We start from the raw sequence: 27,742 nt of genomic DNA, 5'->3' as shown, positions 1-27,742 counted from the left end.
AAGAGTATTTAAGTATCTGTGCTCTGAAGTCAGACTACATGATTTGAATCAGAGCTCCACAAACTATACCTAACCTTCTTAAACCCATGAAATGGTGAAATGGTCATGCAGAGAGGGCTTTCTTCACAAGCTGGCTGTGAGAATTAAATGAGGTAATTTATGTACCAGACACCTAGGAATTATTCAATAAATAGTAAAAACACACAAGAGGAAAAGTTACCCTGTAATAGGGAAGGACCTTTGTATTCTATTACAAGGTAATCACTAAAGGGATGTTGCCTATAAGCTTAAATTATACATAATGGCCCATCTCTGGGAACCCTGCCTCCCAGGTAATGAGCATTAAATTAAAATACTTTTGTTTAGCTCACAAGAAAACATCCTGACTAGGCCCACCTGTGAATGACTGCAGAGAGGAAGAAATTAACACAGCCTCTCCAGAGGCTGAGGGGAACCAGGAAAGGTTTGACTTTCCTCCCTCCCCTTTAGTATAAAAGAAGCCTGAATTCTAACTCAGGCAAAATGGTTCTATTGGGACAGGAGTCCACCATCTTCTCGGCCTGCCGGCTTTCTGAATAAAGTCGCTATTCCTTGCCCCAACAGCCCATCTCTTGATTTATTGGCCTGTCCTGAGGCGAGTAGTATGAGCCTGGACTCAGTAACAACCCCTTACCCAGAGGTCAAAGGAAGGAAGCAAGAAAAGTTGAAGACATGAAGACAATCAGAGATGGAGAAAACAAGAAACTGATGGGTTTTCTGATCAAATGACTTCAGCCGTCATGGCAAAGAAGATTCTGCCATCTTACGAAATCTCTAGTGATCTTAGCCTGATATGGCCATAATTCCATTACGGAAATACCAAGGGTTAACTTCAGCGATAGTGACCTAGAGCAGAGCAAAGTGAGTGATGCCTTTAAATATTTACATATCATGTAAAATAATAATTATGATATAAACAACAGCAATAAACATGATAGTTAACATTTATTGAAGGTTTGCTGTGTGGAGGACTAAGTGCTTTATATGTCTATATGTATATATATTATATGTATTAATCCATTTACTACTTATATCAAACTTAGGAACTTTTATCATTATTTTAGGGAAAAAGAAACTGAGGCACAGAGAGTTTAAATAATTGACCAAAGTTGCAAAGCTAGTAAGTAGCTGAGGCAGGGTTTACAGCCTGACATTCTGCAACAGGCAATACATTGCATTGCCTCTCTAATCAAAGGGAATTTCAATAGCCCTCAGGTGTTTTTCACAAATATATTGACAACGTGGATGAAACAATTTGAAGAAATAAACTGCAAAAAAAAAAGTTTCACTTTATTAAGTAACTACATGATGACAAATATATAATATTTTAAAAATATATAGCTCTGGGGGAAAAAAGTGTTTTTTTTTTTAACTGATTACAAAGAATCCTGAAAAGTAAAAGAGATAGTTATTCAAAAATAGTAATTCTGAAATCTTAGTGTAAGCTGATTCCTTTGTCTGTTTCCTTCATAATAGAAAAGGCTTTAGAATAATTTGGCGAAATTAGCCTAAAAAGAGTTGGAGTGACCTAAACAGGAAGCCTGGCTATTCCCAGCTGTGGGTGATCTCTGAGACCGGCTCTGAGGCTCCTCTTTGCTCCAACAGATGGGAGTGACTTTGAGCTGGATAAAAGTCAAATTCTTACCTCGCCCTTTCACTGCTGGCGGGATCAGATTGCAGTTCTTTCATTATTCTTCACTCCCCAGTTTCCTGATCTGTTTAAAAGAAGAAGTAGAAAAGATAAATCCTCTCTTCAATGCCTGGAAGGGAAAACAAAATGACCTCAACTCGGCTTTGAAAAAAATCTTTCCAAGAACTTTCTTCAGAGATTTTACTCGTGAGTACTTGGCAATATACTTTCTAGCCCATGAGAAATAACTTTTATTTCTTTTCCTTGGCGGGGGGTGGGGGTGGGGGAACAAGGGTGCTGAGAGGCAAAGACTTGTAGGGGAGGACCATTGTCTGTAACCCTACAATGAAAATCGACCCTTCTCTGTAAACAAACTCATTGCAATGCTAAACTAAATACTCAGCATTTTCCATTTAGTTTTAAGCAAATATAGATGCAACATAGGATTATGCTTTTAAGACCATGAACATAAAAAGTCGGTGAGATGTAGCCTTGTTTATAATTTTAATCTTGTAGTGGCAGTTCTTTACTAATTGTGTCTTTAATTGGAATTTTCTGAAGATTTTTTTTTAACCTTTAAACATTATTTAGTAACATATAAAGAAATATAATAAAGAGACTGGCAGCCTTATGTTTAAAGAAACTTCTTTCATTGCCATTAATTGATGATATTTAAAATAAGGTATAAACATTAGAATCCTTGTAGTCTAAATATTTCTTGCCAGCATTAACTAATCTCTCTTAAGAAAATACTTTACACGTCTCCAAAAACAAAAGCTCATATTCTAAATATACTAAAATAAGAATAGATAGGATTGCACTATATATAGTACAATTACGTAAATTAAAGCAATAGATTACATACCTATATGATGTACTGTCATATTCTTGTTGCTTATAAAACGATATTAAATTTAGCTTCTGGTAGTAAAGAAAGCACATAGTATAGAAGTACACAACCACAGAACTATAATGAAACAAAAAAAATTAATTATGGAAGCACTCATTTGTATGAGTATTAATGGAAAAATGAGGGCCAAGAGCAGTGCTGTGCAGAAAAAAAAAGAAAAGATAAGTAACAGCCACACTGTGACTCAGTGCTCTGGAAATTAGTCACAAAATGACTTTGTATAATTGTGATAACATTAAATACAAAGGGCAGAACCCAAGCAGGAAACATACAGCCCAGAGAGTCATATTTTATTGTGTGTAAAAGCGTAATATTTACGTCAGAGGTGAAAAATTGTGTCAATTTTGAGATATTGCAAAGTTTTTTAACCTTTCATAAAACATTTTTAGGATTCTTTTATACTCATCATTCTAGTGCATGATTATTTCAAGACATATAATCTATATTTTATCTAATACTTAAACTGAAGGGTGAATAATCTCTGAAAATGTATTGGAGTATGAAATTTTAATTTGGGGCCTATGGGTTAATAAAATGGTATAAAATATCCTTAGGGATCAACAGAGTTGGAAAACTATTAATGTAAATACAGATAATTAACACTACAGATGTAAAACTTTAAAATATTTACTTTTAACAATTTGAATGGTTATATTGGGAAGCCAAATTTGTCTTCTTCAGGTAACTGTACAATCTTATTAGAGAGCTTTAATGGCATATATACTACTATTTGGTTCCGTTCTCTATTAGGTATGCTGACTTGTACAAGTTTTGTTTTTTGTTTTTAAAGGTACAGTCTGATATCTTTAAGCATTTGTTTTATCTCCAATGACTAGATGAAAACCTCTTTGGGAAATGTGGTCCTGTTCAAATGGATTATGCTATCACGTAGTGCTTGCTGGTCTGATTGGTTGTCCGTAACTCTAGGCTTCATTTGCTTATTGATTGTACAACTATTTTGCCTAGAATCTTCTACTATAAACAGTATTGCTAAATTTAAAAATAATCTATGAAATAGAAAATTGTTTTTGTATTAAACTATAGTTTTCATAACACTAACTTATTCCCTCCTAAGAATTAATTTCCTGGTCTTAGTTATCTACATCATTCAAATTCAAAACATAATTGGGGGACTTCCCAGGTGGTGCAGTGGTTAAGAATCCGCCTGCCAATGCAGAGGACATGGGTTCCAGCCCTGGTCTGGGAAAATCCCACATGACGTGGTGCAGCTAAGTCTGTGTACCACAACTACTGAGCCTGAGCTCTAGAGCCTGCGAGCCACAACTACTGAGTCTGAGTGCCACAACTACTGAGCCCACACGCCTAGAGCTGGTACTCCACAACAAGAGAACCCACCGCAATGAGAAGCCTGCGTACCGCAACGAAGAATAGCCCCACGCTCACTGAAACTGGAGAGGGCCCACGCGCAGCAACAAAAACCCGACGGAGCCAAGAATAGATAAATAAAGTTATAAAAAAAAAAAACCCATAATTGGACAGATGACTACTAGAGGAAAAAAGCCAAACTGAAAAGGTTTTGTTTATTCCCAGAACACCTAGCAATCTAACCAAATAGTAGATATGCTATAGATTCTTTAGGAATTGTTGGTTTACTAAATTCACTGTCACAAACTTTTAATACAGATTTCAACTGAATCAAACATCTCTACTTAATAGAAGAAAAAAAAAGTAAAATAAACATCCTTGCCAAAAAAAAGGGGGGGGGGTGTGGGACAGGAGAGACAATATGAAAAGGAAAGGGAAGTACTCAGAACAGGGTTTTCAAAAAAATCTTGTTTATTGGTATAAATTAAATAAGTAGAATAATAATATTGATTAAAATTAGCTAATTATATCAATTTATTTTTGCTATGTAGACACGATCTAAAAATTGTATTACAGTCCAACTCATCTATTCTCAATAAAGGCTGTCTTCAGCCACCCTTTTCTTGTTTACCATCTAAAACATGTAACTCAGGAAATTTAATTTGCAGAGTTGTCTTTTTTAAAACAAAAAACACTTTTTAAAAAAAATTATTTATTTATTTGGCTGCACCAGGTCTTAGTTGTGGCATGCAGGATCTTCGTTGTGCCATGCAGGATCTTTAGTTGCAGCATGCAGGATCTAGTTCTCTGACCAGGGATCGAACCGGGGCCCCCTGCATTGGGAGCACAGAGTCTTACTACCAGGGAAGTCCCAAAACAAAAATACTTTTAAATGCATTATATTTTTTTTTATAGAAAATTCCAATGATATAATTATTTGATTGTTACCATCTGCATTTGGAGAAATCTGAATTCAAGACATGGAGTGATTATTGAAGTCCTTGTTTCTGGATATTAAATCTCACCAAAATGAAGAAAGGATGCAAGTTATTCCAGAGAGTTCTCTATGCTAGACCACCTCTCTTGGGTCTCTGAGATCCTCAGTGACTGCTTTCTTGGTGTGATGTATCATCTCCAGGAGCCCAGTCTTCCCATTACCGTTCTCTCCCTGTCTTCACTTCAAGTGGCAGGTGCTGTGTAGAACCAGAGCCTAGGATTCAGCTACCAATAGGATGAGGGCACCCTAGTCAGTTCCACTTTTCTTCTTTTCAAAAGCAATAACAAAAAGCACTGGATGCATGTCAAATCTGCTATGTTCGTCTCTCTTCAGGCCTTCCTTTGTGATTCTATGCTCTTTCTTAGTTGGAACAACCATATTTTAAAATTATTTTAAAAACAAGAGGTCCATGATCCATACTAGGAGTCCCAGTGCTGCAATATTTCTGTCTCACTTGCTCCATCTGATAGACCACAGGTACCTGGGGAGACACAGAATTACTGCAAGGAATTCCTCAATCAAAATGTGATGGTAGCATTCTCTCTAGACTGAATAAATATTACATGTTGTTGATTAGGCTATTTCAACATCAGGAATGTAAAAGTATCTATCAATACAGCACTGATATACTGTGGTGGGTTTTTTTTGTTTTTTGTTTTTAATTTGTTTATTTATTTATGGCTGTGCTGGGTCTTCGTTTCTGTGCGAGGGCTTTCTCCAGTTGCGGCAAGTGGGGGCCACTCTTCATCGCGGTGCGCGGGGCTCTCACTATCGCGGCCTCTCTTGTTGCGGAGCACAGGCTCCAGACGCGCAGGCTCAGTAGTTGTGGCTCACGGGCCTAGTTGCTCTGCGGCATGTGGGATCTTCCCAGACCGGGGCACGAACCCATGTCCCCTGCATTGGCAGGCAGATTCTCAACCGCTGCGCCACCAGGGAAGCCCCTACTGTTTTTATTATCAAGCATAGAGTGCCATTGACCCCCTTCAACTGTACCACACCCTCAGTGCCACCAACACCCTGCTGCCAACCTCATTCTGTCTCTCCTATTCATGTTTCTTACCAACATCTATCCCATCCTTGAATCCTGTAATAATCCTGTAATCTAAACATCACCTCATTCCTTACTTCGCAAGGCTTAGAAATGGAGTAAATCTCATAAATTGGGTGAGTCTCCAGAATAGTAGTGTTTGTTGCAAAATATTGGTAATATTTTTAAAGTTCTTTTAGCAATAAACTTCAAAGTATCCCAGGAAATGAATCAAAATGATTATATCAAAATATCAAACGCCTACTCACTCTTCTATGTGCAACCAATTTCAAATATACGTGACTATAAAATGAATGAACTTCTGATTCATGCTACATGAATGATTTTGAGAACATTATGCTAAGTGAAATAAGCCAGACACACACAAAAAAACAAATAGTGTATAATTTCACTTACATGGGATATCTACAATAGGCAAATTCATAGAAAAAGAAAGTAGAATAGAGGTTACCAGAGTTTGGAGGAAGGGATGAATGGTGAGTTATTGCTTAATGGATACAAAGTTTCTGTTTGGGGTAATGAAACATTTTGGAAGTAGGTAGTGGTGATGATTGCACAAAAATATAAATGTAATTAATGCCACTGAGTTGTACACTTAAAAATAGTTAAAATTGCAAATTTCATGGTATATCTATTTTACCACAATCAAAAATAGTAAATGAAAATATTTTTAGTTTTTTTCTTTCAATTTACATAGTTTCTATCATTATATCTTCAAATTTACTTATCTTTTCTTTTATGTCCAATGTGTTTATAATCCCATCTAGTGTATTTTTCATCTCAAATAATGTTGTTTTCATCTCTAGAAACTCAGTTTGAGTCTTTATCTTCTTTCTCTATTTAACACACTCAATATTTTCTCTAGATTCTTGAACATATGAGTGCAGTTAAAATTTTAGTTTAAATTTTAGTTTAAAATTTAGTTAAATTTTAGTTTAAAATTTTAGTTTAGTTTATGAATGCAGTTAAACTTTTAGTTTAATTTTAGTTTAGTTTGTTAATTCTATTTTCTGTGTCATTTCTGTGTCATTTGGCTTCTTCTCATTATGTTATATTTTACTGTTTTTTGCAGACCTTATAATTTTTATTTGAATGCCTGATATTATGAATCTTACCTTCTTAAGTGCTGAATATGTTGTATTCCTGTAAATAATATTGAGCTCTGTTCTGAGTTGCAGTTTAATTACTTGGAAACAATCTTGTATTTTGTTATCTCACTGTCAAGCTTTGTTAGGCAGAATCAGAGAAATGTTTATTCTATGGTTAATTTTTTTCCCAGTACTGAGAAAAAAACTTTCTGACTATTCTGCTTAATGCACCATGAATGGAGGTTTTTGCAATTTAGGGACAAGAAAATATTCACAGCTTTACGTGTGTTCTAAGTGTTATTCCCCTCTAGCCCTTTAAGGTGGTTCTTTACCCAAACTTGGGTACTTTTCTCTTGTATATGTACTGATCAGTATTAGGCTGAAGACTTGAGGGCCATCTGAAGATTTCTGGATCTCTCCTTCTGTATAGCTCTCTACTCTGTTACACAACCGTGCATACTCTAGCTACCCTGGCCTCTGCAGACAATGTGCTTTCTCCTAAACTCAGGGAGACCACTGGGCAATTCCAGAACCTCCTTTTCCTGAATTTGAATGTGGAAACTCCCTTCAGTCAGTGTGCTGGAGCAAATCGGAATGTAGGGCTGAACTCTTGTTTCCCATCCTTATGGGATCACTGCTCTTCACTGACCAATATTTAGTTAGCGGGAAACCATCATTTAATACATTTTGACTATTTTATTTTTTTAAGTTGTTTCAGGTGGGAGGATAAATCCAATGTTAATCCATTGTGGCTGGAAGTAGAACGGCTATTTTTCTTTAAATTTTTATTTTGTATTGATGTATAGTTTATTTACAATGTTGTGTTAGTTTCAGGTGTACAGCAAAGTGAATCAGTTACACATATACATATATCTATTCTTTTTCAGATTCTTTTCTCATATAGGTTATTATAGATGACTGAGTAGAGTTCCTTGTGCTATACAGTAGGTCCTTGTTAATTATCTATTTTATATATAGTAATGTGTATATGCAATCCCAAACTCCTAATTTATCCCTCCCTACAACCTTTCCCCTTTGGTAACCATAAATTTGTTTTCTAAGTCTGTAAGTCTGTTTCTGTTTTGTAAATAAGTTCATTTGTACCTCTTTTTTAGATTCCACATATAAGTGATATCATATGATATTTGTCTTTCTTTGTCTGACTTAATTCACTTGGTATGTTAATCTCTAGGCCTGTCCATGTTGCTGCAAATGGCATTATTTCATTCTTTTTTTAATGCTGAGCGATATTCCATTATATATGTGTACCACATCTTCTTTATCCATTCATCTGTCAATGGACATTTAGGTTGCTTCCATGTTTTGGCTATTGTAAATAGTACTGCAATGATCATTAGGGTGCATGCATCTTTTCGAATTATGGTTTTCTCTGAGTATATGCCCAGGAGTGGGATTGCTGGATCATATGGTAGCTCTATTTTTACTTTTCTAAGGAACCTCCATACTGTTCTCCATAGTGGCTGTACCAATTTACATTCCCACCAACAGTGTAGGTTCCCTTTTCTCCACACCCTCTCCAGCATTTATTGTTTGTAGATTTTTTTGATGGTCATGCTGACTGGTGTGAGGTGATACCTCATTGTCGCTTTGATTTGTATTTCTGTAATAATTAGCAATGTTGAGCATTTTTTCATGTGCTTTTTGGCCATCTGCATGTCTTCTTTGGAGAAATGTCTATTTAGATTTTCTGCCCATTTTTTGATTGGGTTATTTGTGTTTTTTTGATATTGAGCTGCATGAGCTGTTTGTATATTTTGGAGATTAATCCCTTCTCAGTCATATCGTGTGCAAATATTTTCTCCCATTCTGTGGGTTATCTTTTTGTTTTGTTTATGGTTTCCTTTGCTGTGCAGTGGAAGGGCTACTTTTTTAAATTACATTTTAATGATATCCTAAAAAACTAAAAATAAACATAAATAGAATGAGAAATTTTAAGGGCATATAAACTGTAATTCATTCATTGGCCTGGATAAGATAAGTACATTTTTTGCCTGCTATATCTCAGCAACTATATTAGATGAGTAAATATATTTACATGATTGTACAATGAAAAACTTAAATTCACTATTTCTAAAAAATAATTATTTCATTTCAGATAAGCAGTTTGTTTCATTATGATTTTCTGATAATGGTAGTTGTTTGGGCGGCTAATATTTTACTCTCTTCTATTTTAGATGACAAATTCATTCTACAAGCTTAAAACCAATCAAGTTGTCACTTGTTCAACAGGCATTTCCAAAACTCTGAGTGCTGAGTGTTATTTACCTAAAGCCTCCATAGTTTTGCAATGAATTAAAGATTGCCTTTACTGATAGTTTCCTTTCACAGTTTCTCATAATTATCTTTCCTCCCCTGATTCCTGGATACTTCTACATATTGGAATCTGGGAAAGTTCATTGACAGCACAAATTAAAACTTTCTCTTTTTATGAAAGAAGTTTCAGGTGTTTCCTGCTTAATTATATGTACCAATTGATATAAACAGATAATCCCAAATGACAAATATTGTAAACAAAAATTATATTTAGCGTTAGAATTTGTTTTTATAATTATGTAAGAGTGTGTACATTATTGAAGTTTCTGTGCATCTTATTTGAGTTCTGTGGTTTTAGTCTCCTTTAGCATAGTTTTTCAGTCTATGAGGAAAGGAAAACAGGTACACAGTAAAGAAATCATTATGGCATCTACATCCTGGCACTAATGCAGGTTTATAAAAAAATTGAGATAAGCAATTTACCTTAGAAACACTCAGGCCCTCCTTTCAGTGCTAATAATTTTTTTCAAGTTTCAGATTTCCCAGGATTAACCTCTTTTTGTATGTTTTTCTCTTAAGGAATTGCTGAAGAATGTTCCAGTGGAAGAAAAGTGTTTAACTAGGGAGAATTTAGATTAGCCTCAATTAACATGGCAAAAGAGGGTTGTTGTTTTTTTTGTTTTTCTATTTGTGGTAAACTCTGGACGAAACTCCTTTAAAGCCATTTGCATTTATTAGTTATATCCCTAAAGAAAGGAAAAGGTTCCTTAGGTACCAATGTTTGCCCTATCACTACTATGTCAACATTGCTCTCCCAACCACCACCTGCATTCCATATTACCATCTCCTTATTCAGAGGCCAAAGAGATACAAGTGACCATCTATCCTTCCTAATAGGTACTGGAAGCCTCTTCTGAAAAGATATGAGTAAATGGGCATTCATGGATGGTCCTCAAAAACATGTGTGAAAAAATATCTGAGCCATGTATTTGCTCTTTAGAAGGGAATGTATAGTTTTCCTCAGATCTCTCAGGAGCTTACATATCACCATGAAAAATATATCTGAGACATGATTAAATATCCAAGGAAAACAGTATATAGCATTGGGATCAAAAAAGAGTGTCAAGTAATAATATATCCTGAAGAAGGCAAGATAAAGATTTCAAAGGCCGATAAACTTGACATAGGAGGGATAAGGGTGGGGTAGAAATGGATAAGTTATCCTATGTATAAGATATCTTGGAGAAAAGATCTTTTTTTGAGAAGTCTTGGAAGAGATTAAATTATTTTAAGATCTTCAGTTCAATCATTACACTTGAATAAGCAGATTCAATTTTTAATATCTTTAAAGCTGAGCATTAACTATGTGCTTTTTATATATTAGAACTTATGCAGGGTACAAAAAGTGTACAATGTGATAATTTTTTTTTTTTTAATTTATTTTTGGCTACATTGGGTCTTCGTTGCTGCACATGGGCTTTCTGTAGTTGAGGTGAGTGGAGGCTACTCTTCCTTGCGGTGCGCGGGCTTCTCATTGCTGTGGCTTCTCCTGTTGTGGAGCAAGGGCTCTAGGCATGTGGGCTTCAGTAGTTGTGGTGCGCAGGCTCAGTAGTTGTGGCTCACGGGCTCTAGAGTGCAGGCTCAGTAGTTGTGGCACACAGGCTTAGTTGCTCCATGGCGTGTGGGATCTTCCCAGACCAGGGCTCAAACCTGTGTTCCCTGTACTGGCAGGCAGATTCCCAACCACTGTGCCACCAGGGAAGCCCAATGTGATAAATTTTAATCATTTATAAATTAACCTATTAGGATTTGAAGTAACTTAACACAAATAAAAACTCTGGTCTTCATTCTCAAAAATTACAATCAGGGGAATTAAGTAGGGCATTTAACAAGAACATGCTATCTGATTCCTGATTATGTGTTAGGTAGAATATGAATAGGAGAAAAAGGAATGGCAATTTAGAGAAACTAGCAGATATTTATAAAAATGTAAAATAATGAGCATTCAATGTGAGGAACCAAGAGAAAAAAAGAACTATTTATTGGATGCTATGAGTAAAATAGGAAGTAGCACTAGTTTCCTTTCATTCTCTGAGTCCATAGTTCATTGTTTCATGGGTCTGACATTTTACAGTCTGAATGGAAGTGGCTGAAGATTAACATGTTAATGGTTCCTGGAGGACCATGACTTAGCTGCCTGGGACCTCTGTTCCTTTACAATGATGACTCAGAAAGTTGAACTCAGGATGTCATGGGTGTAGTCACCAACAGCTGCAGTTCCAATCTTAACTAAGCTCAGTTGCTTTTCATTAGAGCACAATCAGAAATTCCCGGGTTTTTTACTTTCGGACTTACTTCACCCGCAGAATTACTCTCACTGAGGAGGGAGAAAATTGATCATTACTGGTTCAACATGTTTATTGTACTTAAGTATAAAAACTTTAGCTAATATTTGGAATCATAACACTTTCATAGTCAGAAACAAAGTTACCTGATTATTCATCTGACACCAGAATGTTATAAATATCTAGCCTCAGGTACATTGAGTATAAATTTTGCTTCTCTTTCCCTCAAGGAAATGACAGTATAGGAATATTTTGTGGGAACTTCCCATACATGCACTAACATTTCCTCTCCTTTTCTCATACTACAACAGATACTATCAAAAGCAGGAAGTTGAGAAGTTTCCAATATATTTCTCTGAGCAGAGACAAAATCTAAGATGGCAACAGACTTTGAGGGGAAATGAGGAAACAGACTTGACTTTATCTATTGATCTTTAAAATTAAAAAAGGTAAAATAACCTGAATTACATAAGCTATGAATCAAGGTTCTAACTAGAAACCTGTTAGGAAGGTCTCAACTGTCTTTCCAAAATACATATACCTCCTGCCTAAGATGTCATACTCAATAATAATTAATAGATTAATTAGAATTAATAAATTAATTATGTAATCAGGAGATAGATTGATTGATAGACATATAATCAGGGAAGCAATGGTCCTGAAATACCATTTTCTTATCTTACTAAATAATGGGTGCCTAGAAGAGCAGATACAAACAGGAGAAAAAATAGACAGAAGCAGCCATAGGTCTTTCTATGTAATTTTCTTTCTAATATGGACAGTAATGATAATAAAGACATAGTTAATATATTCAATTCTTTTCTTTTCTCACACCAAAATTCATTGTATTCCTTTGCTTTTCTTTTTTATTTCCTTCCATTTGGGGCTACTGGCATTAGTAGTTGACCAGAATTATATCCTCAGAAATCTCCATTTTGGTTTAGATATATAATACCAAGTTTTATTTATTTATCTATTTATTTATTTTCCTGCTTAAAGGAAAAAAATGAAAACAGCATACTATGAAGATCTTTGCTGTTAAACTGGATTAGATTAAGAAGAGTCCCTGTGATGAGGAAAGGTGAACTCATTCAAAGAAATGAATGCCACCTTCTTTTGACAAAATGTCGTACAAATTTAACTGTAATATCTAGACAAAATAATTCCCCACCTTTTTTCTAAGAGTTTTGGTAGCTATGGGCAACTATATAAGGAAGAATCTTTGGCATTATTTCTTTTATTATGTATTTCTATCTTATTTTCCTTTGTTCATTGTATTTTTCTCAGTAAAATATATACACTCTCTTTGGACCTTTCTTACAAATTTCAGAAATATTTTTACATATTTACATTTCCACTATTCTTTCTTTTAATTAATTAATTAATTTATTTATTTTGGCTGCATTGGTCTTCATTGCTGCACGTGGGCTTTCTCTAGTTGCAGCAAGCGGGGGCTACTCTTCATTGTGGTGCGCGGGCTTCTCATTGTAGTGGCTTCTCGTTGCGGAGCATGGGCTCTAGGCACATGAGCTTCAGTAGTTGCAGCACATGGGCTCAGTAGTTGTGGCATACGGGCCCTAGAGTGCATGGGCTTCAGCAGTTGCAGCGCATGGGTTCAGTAGTTGTGGCACATGGGCTCTAGGGCATGTGGGCTTCAGTAGTTGTGGCACACGGGCTCTAGAGCGCAGGCTCAGTAGTTGTGGCACACAGGCTTAGTTCCTCCGTGGCATGTGAGATCTTCCCGGACCAGGGATCGAACCCGTGTCCCCTGCATTGGCAGGCAGATTCTTAACCACTGTGCCACCAGGGAAGTCCCTACATTTCCACTATTCTTAACTTTATAATTATCTCTTTGCTCTCCCGCTCTCGCTTATTGCTTCTCAATTTTCCTTCTCCACATCCAGTTCTCTCACTCTTCTCTCTTAGCTAGTAATAAGAATTAATATTCCCTATTATTATGTAGAGGGAGATTATTTTTCCTCTTAAAAAATATAAACACAAAAGTTTAAAAAAATAATTGGTGAGTTTCTTGACTTACTTTACTTACAGAACTTTAGTCCAAAACAGAGAATAAAAATCCCCTACTTATGTTTTGATGAATTGCTAATTTCTAGAGAATGTAAATAATCTGAAATTCACTTTAGGGGAAAAAAGAAAGAAGAAGATATTTGTGAAAATAGGGGGTCTTTCTTAAGCTTGCAGTTGCCCTTTTTAGGGATGGTCACAATTCCTGTGTTTGAGTTGAAGCTCTGTCAATATGCAAATGTAAGACTTTGGAGAGAAAAAATTAGTTTCAGGGCTTCAGTGTCCTTATTAAAAAACGCAGGATATTCTAGATACTTATCCCTGTAGTTTTTTATATCTCTAGCAGTATATAATTCTATGACCTTGCCCTTCACTTCAGCTTTTTAAAATTTTTTAAACTTAGTTTACATATGTTGTATGCTATTTGGTTGTAACATGAAGATACTCAGTTTTTTCTCCCGGCATAGCTATTTCTTTTCTCTGGGATTTTTTTTTTTTTTTTAAGTTTTCTTTCTCATAGTATTACAAATGACAAGAAATTAGACCTACACAGTAAACAGCTTTTAACATTTCATTCCTAGAGGAAACTTCCCTGCTTTATAAAATCATACCTAACAACCACTTCATATCCAAAAGAGAGAGAGAGTAACAAACTTTTTAATCAGTGAAATTGTCACAGTCTAAAATACAGATAAATGTTGTGATTTGACATATTTGCTAACATTAAAGAATTCCACATTAAGCAGTTCTCCAGAAATATGACTTCCTGTAACAAGAGTCAAATCCAATAGATGTTTCCTGAAGGATTGGCCAATCTTTTAGTAAACATGATTAGAGTGAATAGTCTGCAACTATTTGGGGAGACTTGTTTTTGTTGTTGTTTTGATTGTATTTTACTGTGTTCCAATATTAGTTTACTTACCAGGTTCAGAATGTTTTGCTTCATTGTTTCTCATATTTTATCATTAGTCTGGGTGTATTTTTAGAATATAATCTGAAAATCTGACTTTTATAAAGCAAAACATCAGGCATTATTTTAAGGGCAAAATAATTTTTTTAATATTTATTTATTTATTTGGTTGCACCAGGTCTTAGTAGAGGCAGCCGGGCTCCTCAGTTGCGGCTCGAGGGCTCCTTAGTTGCAGCAGGCAGGCTCCTTAGTTGTAGCTCCCAGGCTCCTTAGTTGTGGCATGTGAACTCTTAGTTGCAGCATGCATGTGGGATTTAGTTCCCTGACCAGGGATCGAATCCAGGCCCCCTGCACTGGGAGTGTGGAGTCTTATCCACTGTGCTACCAGGGAAGTCCCAAAATAATTTTAATGATAAGAAAAAGGGATTCTGACCTGAGCTATATAGTAATGATATTATTTTCCCATCCTCCAAGCATCCTCCAATCGAAAACGCTGAAAAAGTTGGTTAATAGCCAGTTTGTGAAATAAAAACAGCAAAATAACTGTCAGGTTACATTTGGCTGCTAGAAGGCAAAATCCATAGCATGACTAGCTTAAATATGAGGCCATTTATAGTTCACATTATACAAAGTACAGAGGATGCCTCAAGATTTGTTAATTCAACACAGATCTAAGTGCTTTCCATCTTTTTATTTCCATCACTAACAGCAGGTCGTCCTTATCTAGGGATAGTTCTCCTCAACATTATAAGATGGTTGCTTCAGTCATAGTCATCACATACAGACAAAACAAGTGGAAGGAAATATTATGTGCCCTTCCCATGTGGCTCCATTTAGAATAAGGACCTTTTCAAAAGTTCCCCAGCCCTGGAAGATAGCATACTTCCTTTCTCATCTCATTGGTCAGAGATTTATGAAATAGAAATATCTAAACCAGTGTCTGTAAGGGAAATGGAATCACCATGATTAATGTGGATTAATGAAGAGTTTATTATTTATAAATTTATTCCTTAGGTGGGCATAGGCTATCCTTCCCTGAGAACTGGACGTATGAACATATTCAGTTCATCTATCAATGAAAAGTGACAGAGAATTGTTGTTGCATAAGCAAATGAGATGACTGAAACAACCTTACAAAGTTAAAAAGAAAAAAAGACAAAAATATATCCATAATCTCACTGACCTAATTTCCCTTATTAAAGCATATTTTTCTGTATAAACAGCAATTTTTGCTTAGTTGATCTTAAAGTATACATATATTTTTGTATACAGCTTTTAAAATTCATATTACCATGATTAATCCCCTCTTAATCTTCTAGTCATTATCATTACCAATTTAACTTTGTATAATATTACATCTGGTGGATGGATGTACTGCCGTATCTAATAATTGTCAATGTTGCATACCTACATTGTTTAAAAATGTAATATTATTTCCTATTCTTAAAAAGATTGTACATTTAGTCATTTTCATATTTTTAAATTCCCAAGTGTCATATCAGTACCTTAAAGTATCATCTACGTTTTTTAACAAAGAAAGTACACATTAAGGAAAAATTTTTAGTTGACGATTAAATAATAAGCCACTTATATACTTCCGCTTGCCAACACTACTCAAAGTCCTGCCTTTTTTGTCCTTTATCTCTGTGCAATTGATAAAATCTAACTCTGAATCCTTCAAAAGTTTAATTCCTGAATCTGGAGGGAAAGGGCACTGAATTTTGAAAGCACAAATTACTATGAATTTATAGTTTGGGATTCCAGCAGCCCATAATCCTTTAAGATTTTCGATACGCCATTTTATTTTACCTAGAGAAAATGGCAAACCCTAACATTTTTAAAAGTCCGTTATTTCTTGACATTTTGAACAGAAAATCTCAGCCTCTTCTTCACATAGAAAATTGAATCACAGCAAGAAAATCTTCAATTTTCATTTTATTTATTTATTTATTTATGGCTGCGTTGGATCTTCATTGCTGCACACGGGCTTTCTCTAGTTGTGGCAAGCACGGGCTACTCTTCATTGCGGGGCATGGGCTTCTCATTGCGGTGGCTTCTCTTGTTGCAGAGCACGGGCTCTAGGCGTGTGGGCTTCCGTAGTTGCAGCATATGGGCTCAGTAGTTGCGGCACACGGGCTGAGTTGCTCCATGGCATGTGGGATCTTCCCAGACCAGGGCTTGAACCCGTGTTCCCTGCATTGGCAGGCAGATTCTTAACCACTGCGCCACCAGGGAAGTCTGAAAATCTTCAACTTTCTGCCTACTCTTCAACAGCTCCATCACAAGACACGCATACACACACACACACACACACACACACCTCTGAAAAATGTGTCCTATTTCTCTCCCCACAGAGAAAACCTCATTTCAGTGGAAGTTACTCTTTTCTTCAGGCCAGGGTTAGACCCTCTTTACTTGTGTCCAGGATCTCAGTCTCTATTTATTTTATTTTTATTTTTAGCTTTTGTCTCTTCCTCTCTAGTGGCAGAATCATATTAAACTAAGCCCTCCACAAAAGTTTCCCTCAAACACCCTCTCTTACTTTCCAGCATAGATTTGTAAAATGATATCCTCAATTGCTGTTTTCACAGCCTTTGTTCCAATTCCTTCCTCAGGTCACCAGTTGCTGCCCCCCACCACTGTACCAAATTTTATTTTGCAGTGTGCAAGGGTACTGACAATGCCACTGTCACTAAACCCCATGCATGTTTTTTAAATCTTGTACTTGAACCCTCTGTGCTTTAGACATTGTCAACTTGTGCCAGTTTTATGAACTATTCACTTCCTTAGCATCTATGTCACTACAGCCTCCCAGGTTTCCTTTTGTTTCCCTGTCTATTTCTTAATCTTCTTCTTAGACCTATTTACCTCATCCTTGTTCTCCACAGTTCACTTATAGGATGTTCCTTCCCCATCTTCACACTCACCTTATAGAGTCACTGTGAGGATTATGTGAATTAATATTTGCACAATCATTCAGAAGAACACCTGCTTCATGTCAAATGCTACATAAGTACTTGTTAATCAAATCAACCTCAGCACTCCACAGAGTAATTTTCATTCTTATATTGATTCTCACATTTCTGTCTCTACAGAGATGTCTACCCTGAGCTCCATGTCTACATATTGAGCTTCTTATTTCATGGCTCCAATGAACATCTTACAAATACTTAAAACGCTCCTGCTTTGGATGAAAATATTTATTTAAATCTATTATAGTTAGTAATACATAGTCATAGTAAAATTTTGCCTATGATTCATACTATCTCAATAATACCAAATAGAATGCTTACTTTTTTATTGAGATATATTTGACATATAACATTGTGTGAATTTAAAGTACATGATGTGTAGATTTGATATATTTATACATAACAATATGATTATCACCATAGCATTGGCTAATACCTTTATCACGTCACATAATTATTTCTTTTTTGTGGTGGGAACAATTAAGATCTAGTCTCCTAGCAACTTTGATGTTTATAATACAGTACTGTTGTCTATAATCACTATGGTGTGCACTAGATCTCCACGACTTATTTATCTACTGGCTATAAGTTTGTGCCCTTAAACAACATCTCCCCAATTTCCCCATCCCTCAGGCTCTAGTAACCACCATAGAATGCTTACTTTAGATTTATACAGATATATCACTTAGATGAAAACCAAACTACATTTTTTTCTAAATGGCATCAAACACAAATTAAATAGACAATTTCTGGATGGTTTTATTGTTAACATTTTTTGTATTTTTCTCATTGTAAAGATGGGGAAAATAAAATTTCTGGGTACCTAGAACTGATAAGCTTATTATAGTCTTAAAGTTATATTAAAAGAATATACTATAGATATTTTTGAATGAAAAAATTAAATTGGTATCATAAAATTATAACCAAATTGTTGCAAAATACACATAGAAAAAATTCCTTAGATACATTTACTTTTCTGTTATTGACTTTTTAAAATAAAAAGACATTGACCATTATGTCAATTATGGTGATAATAAAATATATCACATTTTAATTGTATGTCATAAAACAAGATTCATTTAGATGAAATAAACAACACATATAATAAGACCTCAAGGGCACAATTGGAATTCCTTGATAGACTATGGAGTATTATAGAGAACATACAGTCATGAGCTAAGGCAGAGACTAGAATGTAAACAACTAAGATCACCGGGTTGCAGGGGGCTGTTGGTGGTGGGATGAATTGGGAGATTGGGATTGACATGTATACACTAATATGTATAAATACATAACTAATAAGAACCTGCTATATAAAAAATAAATAAATAAAAAAAAAGAACAACTAAGATCACCATCGCAGCCTCTCTAGTGAGCTCTTGTTATTTGGCCCTCTCTGGAAGTCTACACCACACCTCTCTCTATAGACCAGCAAATCATCTGACTCTGTATATATGTCTACCCCTTGGCAAGTCAGCAGTGGCCAGATGCTAATGTGACTTCATTATTATCCATTCAGTAGGAGTTTGGAGAGCTGACTTTATGAGTAGAGAATATGGGCAGGTTTTCTTAGAAGTAAGGGTGGAGAAAAGGAAGAAATAATTAGTTGAATACTTATTGTCATCTCTAGTAGAGGATTAAGTTATAATTGAAGTCCATTATGTTCCCTTTCATTCATACAGTTTTAAATAATTTTAGTTTATACATTTGTTTTACATTTCTCCAGTGACTTTTTACTTTCTTTTTTGCAGAACCCTTAATTCATTGATTTGTTCTATAAACATTTATTGAGCTCCTATTAGATACCAGAAAGAACAGATATAATTGCCGCTTTTAAGGACAGAGAAAACAGATAGTAAGAAAATGTGTTACATAGGGATAAGTGCAGTGATTTAAAAAAAAACATGAAAGGGAATGGAACATAATCATGGAGCTATTTTGTCTCAGTGTTCAAGGCAGGATTCTGAAAAGACTCCATTTAAGCAGAGATTTGATACAGAACCAATATATCCATAGCATTTATGAGATTGAATCAGAGCATGATTCCAGGGGTGGAGAGGTAAGGAAGACCCTGTGAGTAGGGATTTACCACAGAATTTCCTCTCTGCTGCAGTTGGGAGTGTCTCTACATCCTTTTCCATAAGAGTAATCATAACTTCTCATTTTCCTAAAATCTTGCAGCAAATGGTACATACTTAGTTTTCAGGCCCTTAGGATAATTCAATAAACTTTATTATGCAAAATTATGAAAAAAATCCAGTCTTAAAATAAAACTTCTCAGTAATTTCATAGCCCAGAAAACTAACTGGCTGAGTAAAAATTATTCTCTAATTTCAAGTTATAAGGACTGACATACAGGGCAGTGCTTTCTGCTCTGGAACACATGATTTGTGATTACAGTTGAGGAATGAAGCAGAGAAGGGATTAGGCAGTGAGGGTCTGTTTTACCTGCCAAGTCTTTCCTTCTTGTTGTGAACTTTGAAAGACACCTTCTTCCTAGATGAGATTATACAGAACAATTTTCTCAGAACACATCCCCTCTTAGTAAATAACAACAAAAACCCAACAAAAGCACATAAATTGAGAGAACTGGATACTAAGCATCCTTATAGTACAGGTGATTCTACATTTCCTATAGGAATGTGGCAGGCCATGGCCAGTCCTGCCTCAGGCTTAATTTTTAAGCAACAAGAAATAGAACATGGTAGTCTGTAACTGTGCAGAAAGAAAAGAATTGGCTTACACATTAAAAAGCAAACTCTAGGGCTGATGTATCTCTTCCCACAGACTAATGACGAAAGGGAAGTGACCCTTGCTTCTGAAACAAATCTGCTAACCAAGTTTAGAGATACTTTCTTAAGAAACTAGGAGGGCTCCTGCTATGAACTGAATTGTGTCCCTCCCACCCCAAATTCATATGTTGAAACCATAATCCCCAATATGATTGTATTCGGACATAAGACTTTTAGGAGATAATTAATGTTAAAATGAGGTCATAAGAGTGGTGTCCTAATCTGACAGGATTGGTGACCTTATAGAAGAGGAAGGGAGAGAGAGATCCTTCTCTCTATATATGCACACACAGAAGAAAGGCCACTTGAGGACATAGAGAGAAGGTGGTTTCTGCAAGCCAAGAAGAAAGCTCTCCCCAGGAGCCTGATTCTGCCAATGCCTTGGTCTTGGACTTCCCTCCAGAACTGTGAGAAATTTGTTTCTGTTGTTTAAGCCATCTAGTTCATGGTATTTTCTTATGGCAGCCGTAGTAGACTAAGATAGCTCCTGTGAGCTTTATCCACAAAATCACTTGTATCCTTACCTAACAAAGATCCATTTCAAGCCGTGTTGGCTGGTTGGAAGTGATAGCAAAGAAAAACTACCTTGAACGAGGTCTAATTCAGCATTCTTGCCAAACCTCTAACCTGGACTAGGTCATTGATGATTGCCTACCTTAAGCATTGAGGCTCTTTCACTCATTTTTTACCAGCTGGCCTATCAACATAAACTTCCTTTATAATATTGCATGCTCAGAGTTCCAAAAAACTTACGCTGCCAACATGCTTTGGAGCATGGTTCCATTCTAAGATGATGACTGCCTTAATCAAATCTGTAGTGTCTTTTTCAAATTTTGACTTAACCATTTTTATTACAACAAATCACACTAATCAATCCACAGAGGAATGTGTAAATATAATTTTTACTAATATTTACATTTTCTTTTACCAAAACTTTTTTTTTTTAATTTGACAGTATAAAGCAATAACTAAGGCATTTGCTTTAGAATTAGTACATCTGCACAACCGCTTACAAGCTGTTTTCTTGGAAAAGTTATTTTATCATTTTGAACCACTGTTTGTTTTCTCTATCAAATGAGGATAAGTTAACAACATTCTCTTAGAGTGTGAAATATAAATGAGAAAGAAATAATAATTAAGGCTCATTATTGGAAACTGCTTTTCGTATTATGATTTATTATCATTAAAGTGACAAACTGTAATTTCACCACCGCATGGTAAAAACAAAAATAAGGTGGCTTAAAAGCAGGCATCTAGAGAGAAAATCTAAACAAAGACTTAATCGACAATATGAAAATTAATCCCAGATATTTCAAGAGCTGACTATAATTACATGTTTGAAATGGGGCTTAAGTAAAATAGGAATTTGCTCTTTTCAACTCTAGTCTTTAGCCAAGATTTTTTTAAATGCGTGTATATGTGGTTTCTATTTCTTCTAAAGTTTGGGGAAAAAAGAGAAAATATGTTACTTAACAGATTTTTCAAGTACCTCTTTTAGATGTTCCCTTGTGTAGACTTCTTCTAATCTATTCATTCAGGCTTTGACTGATGGGTGAACTTCTGTATCCTCTTCCCAGGTATGAGAGGCAAACACCTAAGTTTTCTAAGGTTTATGACCTATTCCCTAATCTAATATGGTTCGCTAAGGCTTGGGCCAAAAACTAGCTACCCATATATATGGATAGAGTGATGTGGAAATATTTACACAGTAGTAAGTATAATTACTAATGAAGTGTAGAGCTAAAGCTAGGAATAGAAAACATTTAGACAACTTACTGAATCAAAAATTACAGTGATGATCACAGTAAAAACTTATATTGGTCAGTTAATTGTACTTGTAGGATTAACAAACCAGAGAAATCAATTATTTTGAGAAATCAATTTTTATCCCGTAGTTCCCATGGTGATATTGCCTAATCATCTTCTTCAAGTCACAATAAAGGTATATCGCAGAAAGAAGTAAACAGAGAGAGACTAAGTGATTAATACATTTAATTATAGTTTCCTGCATTGGATTTGGTCTCTATTCCACAAATCTTGTTTATTTTAAGGGTACTTTGGGATCCTATCCTGCCTCTGTCACTTACTAGCCACCTGGGCATATGAGGTTGGAAAACAAACCATGTATCTCTAACATAAATTCAGTATACCTGCCCCACTGGCTACACAGCATTATTATCAAGATACAGTAACCTGGGGCTTCCCTGGTGGCGCAGTGGTTAAGAATCCGCCTGCCAATGCAGGGGTCACGTGTTTGAGCCCTGGTCCGGGAAGATCCCACGTGCTGCGGAGCAACTAAGCCCGTGTGCCACAACTACTGAGCCTGCACTCTAGAGCCCGCGAGCCACAATTACTGAGCCTGTGTGGCACAACTACTGAAGCCCACGTGCCTAGAGCCCGTGCTCTGCAACAAGAGAACCCACCACAATGAGAAGCCTGCACACTGCAACGAAGAGCAGCCCCCTCTCGCCGCAACTTGAGAAAGCCCACTTGCAGCAGCGAAGACCCAACCCAACCAAAAATAAATAAATTTAATAAATTAAAAAAAACAGATACAGTAACCTAATAGGTAAGAAACCACTTCAAAAAATAATAAATCATTACAAAATACAAATGTTTTATAATGATATATCTTTGTACTTCTATTATCATTCTTAAAATAAATGTGGTGAATATACCATACAGCCAGAGCCTCAGGAAATTTGATCTTAATTTTAACTGTAGGTCATAGATAAATAATCCTGATACCAAAATAATGCTTATAGTGATGACTCAATGCCTCAGTAATGTGAGATCCAGGGGGGAAGTTAATGAAGAGATAAGGCTCTGTACTGACTTGTTAGAATTTGGCATGTGGCAACCGTGCAGTTACACAGCCTTACATCTCTCTTGGGAAACTGCCCAAACATTTGTATTTTCACAATGTATTTATTTAGAAAAATACTCTTTTCCTGAGAAAAATCTGGCTCTCAAATCTCTCACTGAGATTATGCAATTTCAGTAACTCTATTCCGGAACAAGTGTTGGAAGTCTAGTGAGAAATATATTTAACAAAAATCCATTTCCATACTCTAATTGTTGTGAATATTTGGGAATTTTCAGTTGAAAATACTACTTATAAAAAATGAACTTCAAAACATTAAAAAAAAAAAAAAAGAAACTGTAAGAATACCAATAGGGCTTTTTGTCTTCCTCCACTTACTGTAGATTTATTCTCATGTTACCTTTCTTCATTCATTATCCTTGGTGTTAGGGCACTGCAAACTCACCGAAAATGAGAAACAGCCAAGAAAGCACAAAGGTTAGAGATAAAAACAAGCTCTAGGTTTTAGTGGGCAGCTCCCCCAGGGTTCAGCCAAATTGAGTGTAGGGAAGTATTAAACACCAAGAGGATAACAACATTGCCACTGCTGAGCAGAAAATTGGAATTATTTTTCAAGTTATATTTTTTCTTTTTTTCTGGTTGTTGGGTTTTGTCTCTCCTGTCTTTCATTGCTACACTGCAAATAAATAAGCAGCCAACATGAAATTTCTTTTAGACATGGCAAAGTACTCATTAAACTTAGAGATTAATAGTAATATTTTAAAAAAGAAAAAGTTCAATGATGTGTGATAAAGAAAATCTGAACTAGGAAGTTTAAATTATATAAGCACCATGATGATAATATACACGTAAACACAACATGTGATTTTTCCAGATAAATTTATAAGATGACAAAATAACAAGAGTGTACCCCAAAACTAATGATAGAATAGAGTAATAACTGCCTACATGTTGTTATATGCCTTTCCCAAAATGATGTATTAGAACTTTAATGCTGGGGACTTCCCTGGTGGCGCAGTGGTTAAGAATCTGCCTGCCAATGCAGGGGACACGGGTTCGATCCCTGGTCCAGGAAGATCCCACATGCCGTGGAGCAACTAAGCCCATGCGCCACAACTACTGAGCCTGCACTCTAGAGCCCATGAGCCACAACTACTAAAGCCCATGTGCTCTAGGGCCTGCATGCCACAACTACTGAGCCCACGTGCTGCAACTACTGAAGCCTGCGTGCCTAGAGCCCGTGCTCCGCAACAAGAGAAGCCGCCTCAATGAGAAAGCCTGCACACTGCAACGAAGAGTAGCCCCCGCTCGCAGCAACTAGAGAAAGCCCGCATGCAGCAACGAAGACCCAACACCGCCAAAATTTAAAAAAAAAAAGAAAGAAAGAAATTTAATGCTATCCTTCCAGCCTACTATTGGTCTCTTCCATTACCTGTGAGCTTTTTGCTCTTTGAATCCTGCCACAAGTTCTCATCCACATCAACATCCATTGCCATTTCCTTTGAGTTGTTCTCACCAAAGCCAAATTGCCAACATATTTCTAGCTCCAATGGACTTGGATTCTTAGAAAAACATTCATTTTACATTAAGATTTGTATTGCCTCATCTTACAACTTGTAGCCCAGGAAACCTCCCATACCTAACCAAATTATAACAAAAATGTCTCTCAGTTTGGGCCTAAGGGCTTTACAAATCAGTGCTATATTTTCAATTGTTTAGATTTTCAAAGAGTCTGAGATGACATTCTCAATAAAGAATAAGCTCAATATAGCTCAACAAAGAATAAGCAAAATATTTTGCTTCCTTTTTTACACTACACCCAAAATGATGTCAAGGATTACTTAAAATGATTATAATAGCTAAAATTTATTGTATTAGTCATCATTCTAATGACCTTTCCATTTAATCCTCACACTCTATAAATAGGTTTTAGTAAAATACCCAGTCTATAAATGAGTAAATAGAGGCAAAGAGAGGATAAATATATCGTCAAATTCATGTAACTAGTAAGGTACAGAACTGGTATTTAAAGTTTTACAGTCTGTACTAGGTTACTAGAACTGCCATAAACAAAGTATGACAGACTGGGTAGCTTAAACAACAGAAATGTATTTCCTTACAGTTCTGAAGGCTAGAGTTTGAGATCAAGGTGTCAATAGGGTTTATTTCTTCTAAGGCCTCTCTCCTGGGTTTATAGGTAGTCAGTCTTTCTCTGTGTGTCTGCGTTCTCTTTTTTTTACTAAAGACACCAGTCATAAGACCCACCCCAATGACTTCATTTATCCTTAATTATCTATTCAAAGGTCTTATCTCCAAATACAGTCACATTCCGATGTACTGGGGGTTAAGACGTTAACATATGAATTTGGAGAGGACACAGTTCAGCTCATATCACAGTGTTAATCCAGATCCCTCCTCTTAACCACTAAACATGCAAAAGGGAGGGAGGGAGGAGGAAAGGAAGGAGGAAGGGGCGAGGGAGGGAGGGAGGGAGAGAGATGTTACTTAGGGCATTACTTGGATTGATTTGATGGCTCTTGGTTTCCATATGGGATATAGCCACCTCTACCACAGTAATATACTTGTCAAGCAAACCAGAATAACCTTGAAGGCAGCTGGAGGTAAGGTGCTTTCTAGACAATGCTGAGACAGATTGACCAATTCTTGGGACAGCAGCTTGGTATGGTGATGTGACCTTGAGCTCTGAGGTTACACAGATATAGGTGCAAATATTAGCTCAGTTTCATTCTACTTGGAAAAATTATATTCCCTTTCTGAGCTTCAGTTTTCTTAACATGGGTGTAATATTTCATATAGGATAGGATTTTTAAGAGTATTATAGTTTATATGAAGTTCATAGATGAGCTCATATCCTCAACAAGTGAAAACCTCAAAGTTCTTCATTTTTCCTTTCCATTTTTGGCTCCTCACTTACTAGATTCACACAGACCACTTGCCTTTCTTTCACATACCCTCTCAAGAATATTAATATCATAAATAAATAGTGAAGTAATAAATAATACATTTCTTTCACCTAATTACCTCTTTTCTAAGCACACCTTTCTTTAGTCATCTCTCCTACACACTCACCATCTCTTGACTGGATTTAAGCAATCACCCTGTCTTCTTTCTTTGAGTTGCAAATTACCTATCACTTAAGCAAAATTTTACAAATAGAAATCTACTCTATTCATTTTACATTTTCTTTGAAAAATTTCTTTTTAAACAAATTTTTCAATTAAAATATTTTATACTTCCAGAAAAGTGGAATAAGCAATACAAAAGACACAATTAGAAAAATAAATGTGGATAGATGGACATTCCATCATATTGATTCTAATGTCTATTTTTTGGTGGGATTGGTAGAAATAAATAAAACTGTATGGATATATCAAATGATCCATATTGTAACCTAATTTTAATTCACAAAGTTTATCCACATTAATTCATTTATTTATCCTTATGTCAGTCATTATTTTGGGTATTGAACATAGAATTGTGAATGTTATGCTAAGAATGGAAAATGCTGTAGTGATGGAGAGACAGTGACTATGTATGCAAATAAATATGTAAGTGGTGATAAGTGCTATTCCAAAAACAAACAAGTCATTACTTTTAGGAATGTAAAATGGTGCAGCTGCTTTGGAAAACAGTTTGGCAGTTCCTCAAATGACTAAACAGAACTATCATATGATCCAATAATTTCATTCCTAGGTATATACCTAAAAGGAATAAAAACATATGTCCTCACAAAAACTCGTGCACAGATGTTCATAGCAGCATTATTCATAATATCAAAAAAGTGGTAACAGCACAAATGTTCATTAAATGATGAATGGATAAATAAATTGTGGTATATTTATAGAATACTTTTAGCAATAAAAAGAAATTAAGTACTGGGACTTCCCTGGTGGCACGGTGGTTAAGAATCCACCTGCCAATGCAGGGGACACGGGTTCGAGCCCTGGTCTGGGAAGATCCCACATGCCACTGAGCAACTAAGCCCGTGTGCCACAACTACTGAGCCTGCGCTCTAGAGCCCACAAGCCACAACTACTGAGCCCGTGTGCTGCAACTACTGAAGCCCACATGCCTAGAGCCCGTGCTCAGCAACAAGAGAAGCCACCGCAATAAGAAGCCCGCGCACCGCAACAAAGAGTAGCCCCCACTCACAGCAACTAGAGAAAGCCTGCACGCAGCAATGAAGACCCACCGCAGCCGAAAATAAATAAATAAGTAAAGTTTTAAAAAAAGAAATTAAGTACTGATATATGCTACAGTATGGGTTAACCTTGTAAACATTATGCTAAATGAAAGAAGCCAGACTCAAAGCCATTATATGAAATGTCTAGAATTAGGTGATATATAGAAACAAATTATATTAATGGTTTCCTAGGAACGTGGGGATGGGAAAATTGCTGGGGGTGATGGCGAAAGGGTGAGAAATTTCCTTATAGGGTAATGAAAATATTCTAAAATTGATTGTGGTGATGTTTATACAACTCTGTGGATATAGTTATAGCTATTGAAACATTTTTTAAAATTGAAATTATCAAAATTAA

At 35.9% G+C, this 27,742-nt stretch overlaps 2 protein-coding genes across 5 annotated transcripts in view; one reads left to right on the top strand and one right to left on the bottom strand.

Moving 5' to 3' along the window:
• The window catches only part of LOC309663212 (uncharacterized protein), a 499,391-nt gene extending 495,415 nt beyond the window's left edge, over positions 1-3,976 (bottom strand). For all 3 annotated transcript variants that reach the window (XR_014265151.1, XR_014265152.1, XM_082466834.1), the window contains exons 1-2: positions 2,535-3,976; positions 1,685-1,754 (exon numbers count right to left, since the gene is read on the bottom strand). The gene's annotated coding sequence lies outside the window, so the exon portion shown is untranslated. The remainder of the gene's footprint in view (positions 1-1,684; positions 1,755-2,534) is intronic.
• The window catches only part of TFPI (tissue factor pathway inhibitor), a 69,617-nt gene continuing 43,196 nt past the window's right edge, over positions 1,322-27,742 (top strand). Inside the window, exon 1 of one of the 2 annotated variants that reach the window (XM_082466775.1) lies at positions 1,322-1,876. In XM_082466775.1, the coding sequence (XP_082322901.1) occupies positions 1,645-1,876 (232 nt within the window). In that variant the 5' untranslated portion in view covers positions 1,322-1,644. The remainder of the gene's footprint in view (positions 1,877-27,742) is intronic. The other variant, XM_082466774.1, reaches the window with a different exon arrangement.

This window comes from Balaenoptera physalus (assembly GCF_965194825.1).
Source record: "Balaenoptera physalus genome assembly, chromosome: 6".
Lineage (NCBI taxonomy): Eukaryota > Metazoa > Chordata > Mammalia > Artiodactyla > Balaenopteridae > Balaenoptera > Balaenoptera physalus.
The sequence above is the reverse complement of the archived record's forward strand: the minus strand, read 5'-3'. Positions and strand labels throughout refer to the sequence as shown.